Source organism: Kwoniella europaea, chromosome 2, assembly GCF_036810445.1.
Source record: "Kwoniella europaea PYCC6329 chromosome 2, complete sequence".
Lineage (NCBI taxonomy): Eukaryota > Fungi > Basidiomycota > Tremellomycetes > Tremellales > Cryptococcaceae > Kwoniella > Kwoniella europaea.
This window is the reverse complement of record NC_089488.1, coordinates 3753355-3765995: the sequence shown is the minus strand read 5'-3', so window position 1 is coordinate 3765995 and position 12641 is coordinate 3753355. Positions and strand designations below refer to the sequence as shown.

Here is a 12641-nt window from a genome sequence, read left to right as displayed (position 1 = left end):
GATAGTCACGGATGGATCTTCAAAAGCATGAACCACATGATATAGCATACTGTCCAGAAAGTGTACAAACGAAACATGTCACCAATAGGAATGGTCATCGAAAATATGCATGAGAAAAATTCAAATCAAAACCTGCTTCTACCTTCTACCTTTTACTTCCCCCTCCTAAACCTATTCTATAAAACGTGAATGAAATGAAGCCCCAATTCATATATGAAAGAAACCCCGAAAATCTATGGTAATTTTGACTAATAAGCCCTCTCTTCACCTACAAACTCCCTCCAAGATTTCACCTCGGGTGGATTCGTACCTTCCACATAAGGTAATGGCGATTGATGGAATTTCTTTTGTAAAGTCTCAGTGAGCAATACAGCCAGTTTGGCATTATTTATGAGCTATACAAGATTGCCAAAGACATGGTCAGCTAGGTGTACCCTCAATAAAAGACCCAAGAAAGATGTCCTCCAATGGATTGATGACTCACGGGAATACCGAAATCCACTGCAGCTCTTCTAGCAGCATATTCAGCTTCACCGGTCGAAGCAGCTCGCGATCGGGCAATATCAATAACAGTCGAAATTTCATTCTCTTCCAATACCTCTCTCAACTTTCTCTTGTCTTTCACTGGTACGTAGATCTTCTTGATTGTCAAATTGGGTTGTTCATTGATGAACGATTCAACTTTGGAGTCGTAAGTGTATAATTTGAAGCCGAGCGATAACAAGTTGGAAGCGATGGTTGGCATTTCAGATCGAGAGATATCTCCTCCGAGGAGTATACCGGAGTTCTTCTTTGGTAATTTGAATCCATTAACGGAGAGTAATGCCTATACCATACATCAAAACATGGTATCCGTTAGCGTGCAATTTGATTGTTTTTGCGTTCGAAGTAAAGGGAAACTTACAGCCCAGTAAGCTTCATGGACGTCTTTACCGAACGAAGCGACTTCACCAGTAGAAGCCATCTCGACACCTAAGAATGGGTCCGCACCAGGTAATCGAGTCCATGAGAATTGAGGTACCTTGATAGCAACGTAATCTCGTTGTTCTTTCATCAAATCAACAGGAGCAGGAACGTTTTCTCCCCTATGTCACATCATAGAATCGTTAGCACAATGTTTCACCTGACATTGCTAAATGTGATAGCGGGAGCATCACTCACATAATAGCGGCAGCAGCGACATCAATGAAGTTCTTACCCAAAACTTTCGATACGAATGGGAAAGACCTAGAAGCTCGGAGATTACATTCAATGACCTTCAATTCAGCCGGTTGACCATTCTCTTCTGGTTTCCTGATGATTTGCATATTGAATGGACCAGAGATCTGGAACGCCTTGGCTACCTTCTGAGCAATCTCCTTGAACCTGTCCAAATCGGTCGGGGGCAGTGAGAAAGGTGGTAAAACCAATGTAGCATCTCCAGAGTGAACACCGGCATTCTCAACGTGTTCTGATACGGCGTGGACCAATAATTCGCCATTGTGCGCTACAGCATCCACATCGATTTCTTGAGCATTGTCGATGAATTGAGAGATAACGACAGGGTGAAGAGGTGAAACATCGGTAGCAGCAGTGAGGTTCTTATCGAGCGAAGCTTCATCCCATACTACGTTCATGGCTGCTCCGGAAAGGACGTATGAAGGTCGGATGAGAACAGGGTATCCGACCTTGGCGGCGAAGGCTTTAGCAGACTCCAAAGAAGTAGCTTCGGTCCACGCTGGTTGATCAACTCCGACTGAGTCCAAAATGGAAGAGAACTTGTGTCGATCTTCGGCGTTATCAATCTGTTCAGGGTCGGTACCAAGAACGTTGACACCGGAGTTCTTGAGTCGAAGAGCGATGTTTTGAGGCAATTGACCTATTTACATGCAATGTGAGCGGTCAATAAACCCGTTCAATATGTCTACTTCAAGAGACGGTACTCACCTCCTACACTGACAACAACACCTTCAGCCTGTTCCATCTCGTAGATATCCATAACTCTCTCAAATCCAAGTTCTTCAAAGTATAATCTGTCGGCCTCGTCGAAATCGGTCGATACAGTTTCGGGATTGTAATTGATCATGATGGTCTTTTTACCCAAATCTCTAATAGCCCTGGAACAAGTGACAGCACACCAATCGAATTCTACCGAAGATCCAATTCGGTACACACCCGAACCGAGAACCATCGTACCATTTTCGTTGAAATCGACATCATGCGTAGAGGCGTTGTAGGTGGTGTAAAGGTAATTGGTGTATGCTGGGAATTCGGCAGCAAGAGTGTCAATTCGTTTAACCCATGGTGTAACTCCATAAGATTTCCTCTTTTCTCTAACTTGATTTTCCTTCACACCAGTCAATTGAGAGATGTGTAAATCGGAGAATCCAGTCTTCTTAGCAGTAAGGATCAAATCCTTATCGATCTTTTCAAATGGTGTAGATTGAAGTTGTTTATATACGACAACAATGTTCTCCAATTTGTATAGGAACCATTTATCGATCTTGGTAATATCATGTAATTGATCCACTGTGTAGTTCAAGTTCAACATTGAGTGAGCGATAGCGAATAATCTTCTATCGTTGTTGTTGGCCAAAGCAGTTTGCATATCTTCAGGTTTCCAATAAGCGTCAAATCCAGTAAAGTTGGGATCGACTTGTCGAATGGCTTTCTGTAGAGATTCCTCAAAGGTTCTACCGATGGCCATGACTTCACCGACGGATTTCATGGCTGATCCGACGTTTCGCTCAACGTGTTGGAATTTGGCCAAATCCCACTTAGGGATCTTGGTGACGATGTAATCGAGAGAAGGTTCGAAACATGCAGTGGTGGATTTGGTAACGGCATTAGGAAGTTCAGGGAGAGTGTGACCTAAAGCAATCTTGGCGGCGGTATAGGCAAGGGGATATCCAGTAGCTTTGGATGCAAGGGCACTGAAAATGGTTGTAAGCTACACTAGCTTGATTGATTTCGTGGGAAGAGCCGTAAGAGAACTCACCTAGATCGACTGAGACGAGCGTTCATCTCAATAACTCGGTAATCTCGGCTTTCGGGGTCAAGAGCATATTGTACCTACGTAACAGGATCAGTTTATGTACAAAGCTTTAATTGCCTATGGATACTCACATTACATTCACCGACCACACCGACATGTCTGACAATCTTGATAGCGGCACTTCGGAGCATGTGGTATTCGTCATCTGTGAGGGTTTGAGATGGGGCAACGACGATAGAGTCACCGGTGTGTGTACCGAGAGGGTCAAAGTTCTCCATGTTACAGCAGATGATGGTGTTCTGGTTTTCGCTCCATTAGCACTGAGCTGACTCCTTCAAGTTACGGCAGTACTCACATCGGCAGCATCCCTGACTACTTCATATTCAACTTCCTTCCAACCCTTGAGAGATTTCTCAATCAACACTTGAGGAGAGAGGGAGAGGGATTTAGCGGCAAGATTTCGAAGTTCCTCTTCGTCGTGAGCGAAACCTGAACCGAGACCACCAAGGGAGAAAGCAGATCGAAGGATGATGGGGTAACCAATTTCCTTGGCTGCGTCGAGGGCATCTTGGATGGTTGATACGGCGGTAGACTGAGCAGCGGGAATATCGATTTCTATAAAGATCATAATATAGGCAATTGTAAGCTTCATTTCATTTCCTCTCAACGATGATGATAAAATGCCTCAAAATGGTGAGGAGACCATTTACTCACCATTCAAAGCTTGTACGAACAAATCTCTATCTTCCGAAACTTCCAATGTCCTAATTGGTGTACCTAAAACTTTAACACCCAATCTCTCAAGTACACCCATTTTGTCTAATTGAATACCGACATTCAAAGCTGATTGACCACCGAAAGTCAACAAGATACCATCCGGTCGTTCCTTTTCCAAAACGTAGGCAACGTAATCTGCTGTGACGGGTAAGAAGTAAATCTCGTTGGCCAAGTGATGAGAAGTTTGGATAGTAGCGATGTTAGGGTTGATGAGGATAGTGGAGATGTTGGATTCTCGAAGAGCTTTGATAGCTTGTGAACCTATTGGATCACACCCGACTCAACATCAGTATAGACCATTCAAATATACTGTTTGAGATTGGAGCTCTTGACTGACCTGAATAATCGAATTCTCCCGCTTGACCAATACTCAAACCACCACTTCCTACCACCAGCACCTTCTTCACGTCTGGTTTCTCCAATTTGGGCAAGACCTTGGCTGATATTCGTCTGGCCAACTCTGAAGGGGAGTTGAGGGTTGGTTCACCATCTACCTGACCGTATGAGCCTACCGCAGGAGCAGCGACGGCATAAGATCTGGATTGAGTGGGTGCTACCCGTCTAGCAGCGAGGGAAGGGATGGTCCGGAGTGGACGAGCAGCCAGAGAAGATCTACAGAGGGGAACAGATCGAAGCATTTTCAGAGGCTTTGATTAAGCGAGAGTGAACAAGAGAAGGATAGTCGCGAGAAGGAAGAGCCGGTAATGTGTGATTACTCTTGGACTCTTTCCAGTGAGGTCGAGCAGGTAGGACGTCCCGATACCCCTTTTCCGATAGAGATGTTTGTCGATGTCGATATGTATATAGCAACGAAAGAGATGAGATTATTTTTTCAGTCGAAATATTTTGGTACTACTTACTGCAGGTTTGTTATCTCTCTCAACCGAGTCATGGCACGAAAAAACATCCTCTGCCACGTGGTATAAATTAAAAATCCAAGTTTTCCTTATCGGCCGCTTGGGAGGGAGTGATCGAGGGTGTATTAAGGGGGGTCACGGAGTGTGAGTGGATGTCCGTTGCGGTGCATCAACACCACTATATACTGAATGCGGGGTAACAACAATGACAATGAGAACGACAACAGCGACGGTGTCCGACGGCATTCAGTTGAACATCGCATTCTCATCAGATGATGAATAGGTCAACACTCGCATAGTGTCATATTCCAATTGAACAGTCTATCTCATAACGGTGACTCCCCGGTGGATAAACGGAAGGATCGCTGAAACCTGACGCAAGTGGAATCACCATCACTCCCTCACTCTCGGCAACCGACATCAACCAGTCATCAACCATCAACACATATCTCTCAATACTCCAGCATACTCCTCCGCTATCATACATGCGATTTTAGGAAAGTAGCTGATTCGCAAAACAAAGTCGTTCGACCGCCACATATCATATCACTCTTTATCCAGACACTCTCTTTATTGACAGTCAATCAGAAATCAACATGTCGCAACTACCCTCCACACCTTCCTACTCAGCCTCACGAGTTCCTCCTTCGCCTACCACACCCAACAGGAGACATGGCCTCGTATCACCCCCCTTACCACCAGGTGCTTCACTGCCTCATACATCCCAGATCGATCAACCAGATGAATATAGCAAATATGGGTCCTTGACACATGCCTTACCCCGTCTGCCAAGCGGTGGTCTGAATGAATTTGGATATACCGATCAACCTCGTTCTGTAACCCCCTCGCAATCCAACTCCGGATCAATGGGTAGAAGACCTTTGCCTGCCCAGCCGCCCGTCCCAGCATTGCCACCTAATCCCTATCCAAGCTACCGGACCCCTCCGTCGGCGTCGGGGTCAGTAGGTCGAAGAGCTCTTCCCACACCCCCTTCCCAGCAGGGATCCAGCTCTTCTCCCTTACCTCTTCCAAGGCCAGGTGGTGCAAGAGCTCTCCCATCCGTTCCTGGTAGCGGACCGAATTCACAGAGGAACAGAACCGTATCTTCACCTTCATTTGCTGCCGAAGCTGAACGTACCCCTCCGCCTCCACCACCCAGACCTACTCAACCTTACTCTTCCACCTCATACGTATCGTCTCCACCTCTTCCACCACCGCCTCGTCAAGCCACTCAATCCACTCCGCCCATATCTCGCCATCCGTCAAGTACAGGCAAAGTAGACACCACCCCAGAGGATAGATACAAATCGTCATCATCTAGTCATCCTGATGAAATCACCTCTTCCCCTGGTCCATCTCGGTCATCCTCCCAATCTCACTCAACAACTCATTCTTCATCAATCCACACTTCTTTCGCCAGTGTTTCTCGAAATCACTCTCAGTCCACTCAAGCGTCCAGTATAGACACTCGTCCGACTAGCTCATACAGCGGTGAAGATTCTTGGTTACCGATCCTTGAAAGGTTTGGAGATCTAAGCACTGTAGATGAACAGAGTGGATCTGGGAGAGGTTCAATAGATGGATTAGCACCTCCCCCAGTGTTAGTGGAAGGATCGAGTGGACGAGGGACGCCAACTCAGAATGACTGGTTTAGTGGACCTCCTAATTTACCCTATCTCGAGGAAGGGAGGGGTAATAGGAATAGAGCAGCGAGCGGCGCTACGATCGGACCAGGAGGTGAAGCGTTTCCAACAACACCCAAAGGAAATGACAGACGTTTTGAAACGCAGGGTGGAATACTTGGAGGAGGATCTCTTGAACAAAATCGCGCAGGCAGTACTTCTGCTGTACCAGCAGATGAGGAAGGGACGTGGAGTAGTAATGATACTGTGCCGGCTGGTGATGGGATACATCGAGAAGGATCAACGAGGAGCGAAACGACAGATTATAGTATCACAGCCAATGATGCCGATGCTCAATCTATATCTGCTTTGGGATCCACATCGACCAATAATGATACACCTCAAAGACAGTCATCTGTTCATTCATCGCTTCACCCCGCATCGATATCATCCAGAAATACCCGACGGTCGTTTGAACTATCTCCTTCATGGCAGGAACAGACTCAACAGCCTGCCAATTGGGTAGAAAGGAAATTACAGATTCATCAGAGTCACAGAGGCCCATTTGACGAAGATGGAGGACCGAGTGATCTGTATGATGAGGAAGATGAGGAAGGATGGGACGAAGAGGAAGAAGAAGAGATGGATGTTAATGAGATTAGGTTCTTCCAACCTGCTTTTATCAGTGAGATGGCTTTGCAATTGAGAGACAAGGTAGAAAGAGGTAGACATATCAAAGCTGGTATTGCCTGGGTGGGAAGTTTTACGGGGAAGGATATAGTGGTAAGTCAACATAGAGTACCACCATTCTTGGGCGATATATTGTGCTGGGCTGATAAGGACGCATAGACAACGATACAAAATCTCCTTCCTGCTCATACCCGTGCATCACCAACCGATCGAAGATTCGCTCATGCCACTGCCCTATCTCTTCAAAGTCAACTATGGTTTGTAGAAGTGGATTGGGATATTAAGCCTTTACGCGATTCCTCTGACGACGTATTCAGGTTCATGGGTGAGATGGAAGGTATGGGATCAGGTGGAGATGCCTTGACAACCGAATTGCCCAAGGGATTGATGTCAATGGCTACTCGATGCTATTCACCGAGCTGTACAGGTGATAATCGATGTTATGCACCTCGATGTCCATACAAGACTAATCCGAATACTTTCCTGGAGAAAATCGATACTACAGCTTTACCTACTCCCTCGTCAAGTATAAATGGTGGACGACATGGTGTTCTTGGAGATTGGAGGGAAGATGTCGATCCGATCTTATTACATGATTTGTCTCCTCAACAAATTGCTCGACAATCTATCATCCGTCAGGCATATCAATCTGAAATAGCCTATGAGACGGATCTGAATGCGATGGAAGCGTTATTCATAGAAGGTATAAGGGATTCCAACCCGCCAATCATCAAAGATGAATACCGGAGAGAACAATTTATACATGAAGTATTCAATAACGCGATGGAACTTAGAGAAGCCTGTAGGAGGTTGATTGAAGAGTTTACAATTAGGATGAGGGAACAACCGATCATTTTCTTCGTGGGCGATCTGTTCTTACAGGCTGCAACGGAATTTAGGAATATATACCCTGAATATACAGGTAAATTACCTCAGGCTGAATTGGCTCTGACAAAAGAGATGGATGAGAATCCGGATTTCAGATTGTTCGTTGAGGTGAGTTTAATAGAATTTGCAATCCAATTTGATTTTAGTTCGTTTTGAAGTGTCACTCTGGGGCATCACAGGGAGATTTACTGACTCTATGTTTGTATTTGTGTTGTTGTGTTAGCGAATCGTACGTGAAAATGATCGTAGGAGAGATATAAAATACCTTATCACTCGACCTTCAACTCAATTACAACGATATCCAGCTGTTATAGAAGGTATCTTGAATGCCACCGGACAAGATGATCCAGATAGAGAATTCTTATATCAGGCTTTACAGTCTATTCAGAATTTATCCAGTCTATCGCAGTTGAAATTATTCCATGCTAGTAAAGGTAGAGGACCAGCCGGGAAATTACAGTGGTTTGATCTGGTGCCGGAAGAACAAAGAGCGGGTATCGAGAAGAAAGAGCAGAAAAGACAGATGTGAGTTGATCTGACTCTGGATTTATCCTGTAAATGTGAAAGGGAGACTGATATCTGTTGTTAGGCAAATTTGGGAGCTTATACAGGGTGAAATGGAATATGTAGCAGATCTGGAAACTATTGAAACTGTAAGCTTCGGTCTTCACGATACCTGTGAATGATATTTTGTCATGGTCAAAGGTCTGACGCTGCTTTCTTAGCTATTCGTCAATGGACTTCGGCTGGCGGAACCAGCGGTTATAGATCGCAATCGACTAGACGTATTCCTCGACGAAGCTTTCCACAACTATCGATCACTTTTGGAAGTCCACTCAAAGTTACTGGAAAACTTGCAATTTAGACAATTAGAACAACATCCTCATTTCGGGATGATCTCGGATTTGATATTTGATGCTGCGCTGAATTGGCAGGAGGCATATATGGAATATGTTACTCATTATCCGATTGCGAAGGCGAAGGTACAGGAGGAAGAGGCGAGAAATCTGAAATTTGCCGCGTTTTTACATGTAAGTCAAGTCCTCGGATCATATCTGTTCTTTAGTTCTTCATTGGGAAGATAGGAATATACGTCAGCGCGAAGGTGAGCGCACCTGCTGATATGCTGCTGCTGCTTCCAGACCTGCCTCAAAGATCCTTCAGCAAATAGACAAGATGTATACCATTTTATCAATCGACCTATACCCCGATTACTTCGATACAACTTGCTCTTGGCGGATATACTGAAATCCCTTAAAGAAGTTGGACCACCCGATCATCCTGATATCGAACAGATACCGCAGGTTATGGAAGTCATCACCGATCTAGGCAAAGCCACCCAGAAAGGTGTAGCGGTAAATGAAAGTAAAGTGGAATTGTGGGGTTTCCAATATACCCTTGATGGAAGTAGATTCTGGCCTAGGATGGTAAGTCCCACTCAATCAACTGTGTCAGACCCGTAACCGATTGCTGATGATGATATATGTCGCTCTCAGGTCAAAGATTTGGATTTGGCTAATCCTATGCGAGAACTCATACACAAGGGAAGAGTGTTCAGACAACCTGAAGGTTCTATCGGTGGTAGTTGGACAGAACTTATTGTACTGCTTTTTGATCATTATCGTAAGTACCACCAGTCGCTACTGTCATGACCCTTCTGAAATGAGCTTACGCCATTCGTGAATCAGTCGTACTTACTAAACCGGAAAGAGCATCGAGGTCATCCAGGAAAGATCATCATCGACAAGTACGGTACATCATCAACCGAAGGGTGAGCTATTTATCTTCGTCCCTCGAATCAACTGAGCTGATCATTTGTGCTACAGCCAATCCCACTCGAATTGTTGTCTCTTGGTAATTTCTCTGATGCACCCAGGCAGAGAAACACTGGTCGACTGTTCGGTGTAGGTGGTGGTAATTCCGATGCCAACACTGAAGATGCAGTCACCACCTCGAATGATAGGGATAATAGAACGGTATACCCTTTCAGTATCTCTTTCATCGGTCAGGGACAACTAGGTGGTTCCTACACCCTTTGGGCGGATTCACTTGCTGCTAGAGATGAGTGGAAGGAGAAATTACAACATGCTAAAGTACTGAGAATGGAAGTAAATGATGCTGGCAAGGTGAGCACCCCTTCTCTCATCCATGCTATTACAAGTCGAATGAGAAAGACTGATGGATCATTACGTTGCCATCAGGTGTTCGAGATGATACCCTTGAGTACAAACACCTTCTATATGGCACCCAACTACGCAGTACCGAAGGATAAAGAAGATAAGTATACAGGCAGAGTCACTTGCAGTTGTCCATTCAGTAAGTATCCTCCCTATGCCATGGATATGAGGGTAAGAATCCATGCTGATATTCGCTGTAGCTACGTCGGATCAACGTAAATTGGTGGCTATCGGATGTCAAGATGGAGTATGGATTGGAGTTCGAGGTGATGCACCTTCGCTCAGAAAGGTTCTGCATATCAAAGCTGTGACGAATGTCGCTGTTTTGGAGGAGTTTGGGATGTTCCTTGTCTTATCTGAAAAAGTAAGCTCAAGGTGATAAGGTGAGATATGACAAGACGAAGCTGACCTATCCACCTGTAGGTTCTCTTTGCATACCATCTGGAAGCACTCGTACCCACCGGCAATCACCGAAACCAATTCAAGACTGCACCCGAGAGAATCACGATGCCCAGAGAAGAGATCACTTACTTTACTGTAGGTAAATTGGATGGCAGGACTTTGGTAATAACGATGAAGAGGGAAACTGTAAGTTACACCTCTTTATCATATTTCAGATATGGTAGCTGATACGATGCGATACGACACCGATTGCGACATTAGACCAATTCATTATTCAAGATCCTCGAACCTGTATTGAATAGATCAGCGGACGATCCAAGACAACGAAGACCATTCGGATTCCTGGGTAAAGGTTCAGATTGGTTCAGACCTTATAAATCTTTCTACCTCCCTGCCGAAGTGTTCGGTCTACATTTCTTAAAGCAGAAATTGGTCATTGTGTGTTCTAGAGGTTTTGAAATTATGGATCTTGTCGAGTCAGTAACTCTTCCATATCTCCAATCATCGATGTTCGTGGGACTGATATAGGTGTTTGTTATCAGTCTGAAAGGAGGTAGTATACCGATGTTTGATCCTGCCAAAACGAGGGAGAAACCTTCTTTAGGCGATTTAGAAAAGAAGTGTTTGGCGGCGAAACCTATGGGAATGTTCAGATCGACGGAAACTGAATTCTTACTCTGTTACGATTGTGAGTGGTAACTAAGCAACCTGTACTTGTTCTTGCATGTATGACAGCTGATTCCGTTGGTTTTGAACGTTTAGCATTTGGCATCTACGTTGATCGGTAAGTGTTTATGACATGTCTCATAAAATGATGAGATAGCTTCGCGACTGATCTCACTGCCTTTTGTGTAGACACGGTGAACCCAATCGAGATTGCAGAGCCATCGAGTGGGAAGGACGGCCTGATAGTATCGCCTTCCATCCGCCCTACCTCTTATTGATCTCAGCCCCCTTCATCGAAATTAGACATATAGATACAGCGAAATTGCTACAGATCTATACGGGAAGTGATTTGAGATTGACTTGGGAGTGAGTAGCTGCTCATTCATGAATTATGGTCAGGAATGGCGCTGACCACTGCGCTGAATAGTGGATCTGGAGGTCACAAACATCAACCTATCGATAATCCTGGCAAGAAGTGAGTTTGGCATAGTCTCTCGATCTGAAGAAGCTCATAGTAAAGATTGGAAGCTGACATAACAGTTCTGGTTACAGCGGATACGGCGAAGAGACAAAGATTCAGGAGCCTCAGATACACATCTGTCAAAGAGCGCAGGATATGAGACCTTTAGGAAGGGGGTTGCAAGGTGTGGGACAGCATGTGTGAGTATCACGATATTTCTATTCTGAGTAAGCGATAAGGTATACCCACCCCGGATTTAGCTGATAATATACGTGTCTTCAGATTCGAGCTCAGCCCCACTTTATTACTCAACAACCCTCTGATGAATCCCTTTAATACTCATGATTCCAACTATCTGCCTCCTCCACCGTTGACCAGCCATGCAACACCTCAGATCAGGGTAAGCGCAGAATCCCCTTTCCGGTGTTTTGCCCACTCATGATTCATGCTAATTCTGGTTTGATTCCGGCGTGATTAGCAAGCTCGTCCTCCATCAATCATGACTACCTCCTCGGCAGATTACGCCAACAATACTCCGTATAACCAAGCTGCAATTTTCAACAACAGTAATGGATACAGGGATAGTGGATATGGATATCCCACCGGGCCCAACGGGAATGGGTACCCGCAGAATACATATAATAATCCTAATTCGGGATATGGATATGGTAGTCCCCCCCAAGGTCAAGGTCAAGGTCAAAGTGGATATGAAGGATACGAAAGAAGGGAAAGTGGCAATAGTTATTCTACGAGTGGATATAGCAATAACAACGCTACAGCAGCAGGCGGAGGAGGTGGAGCTGGATTCGTAAGGAGAGAAAGTGGGAATAGTAATACCACTAGTGGATATAGTGCGAACAGTAGTAACCAAGTAGGATACGGTAATGATTATTATGATCAGAATAGATAGGTGAAGTAGCTTACAGTTGTTTGGCTTTTGGGATTTTCTGGGTTGGATAATAGATTGTTGTACAGTATGAATCAGTAATCTGGTAGATCTACGAACACTTCTGATGGGTTTGTATGTATATACTTAGGATGTAAAATAATCAGGTAGTTTGATATATGCATATCCAGGTTACGATTGGACTCGTTGAACTGCCACGGCGAATAAGTTGTGTAGCGTAT

General features: G+C 44.9%; 2 protein-coding genes across 2 annotated transcripts; one reads left to right on the top strand and one right to left on the bottom strand.

The window, feature by feature from the left end:
• Window positions 1-248: 248 nt before the first annotated feature.
• Window positions 249-4389, bottom strand: V865_007751 (carbamoyl-phosphate synthase arginine-specific large chain; the record flags this gene model as incomplete). The annotated part of the gene is made up of 10 exons (XM_066231493.1): window positions 249-395; window positions 485-826; window positions 905-1085; window positions 1162-1858; window positions 1927-2912; window positions 2978-3051; window positions 3106-3273; window positions 3330-3589; window positions 3689-4012; window positions 4089-4389. The coding sequence occupies 10 exons, from the start codon at window positions 4387-4389 to the stop codon at window positions 249-251; spliced, it is 3480 nt and encodes a 1159-aa protein (XP_066087590.1).
• Window positions 4390-5204: 815 nt separating this feature from the next.
• V865_007750 (uncharacterized protein) lies at window positions 5205-12423 on the top strand (the record flags this gene model as incomplete). The annotated part of the gene is made up of 20 exons (XM_066231492.1): window positions 5205-7013; window positions 7080-7916; window positions 8032-8333; window positions 8398-8461; window positions 8534-8839; window positions 8951-9235; window positions 9305-9431; window positions 9497-9579; window positions 9635-9934; window positions 10010-10124; window positions 10186-10349; window positions 10409-10573; window positions 10649-10863; window positions 10930-11075; window positions 11150-11171; window positions 11243-11419; window positions 11481-11528; window positions 11606-11713; window positions 11796-11913; window positions 11992-12423. 20 exons carry the CDS (start codon window positions 5205-5207, stop codon window positions 12421-12423), a joined length of 5823 nt encoding a protein of 1940 aa, XP_066087589.1.
• Window positions 12424-12641: the final 218 nt, after the last annotated feature.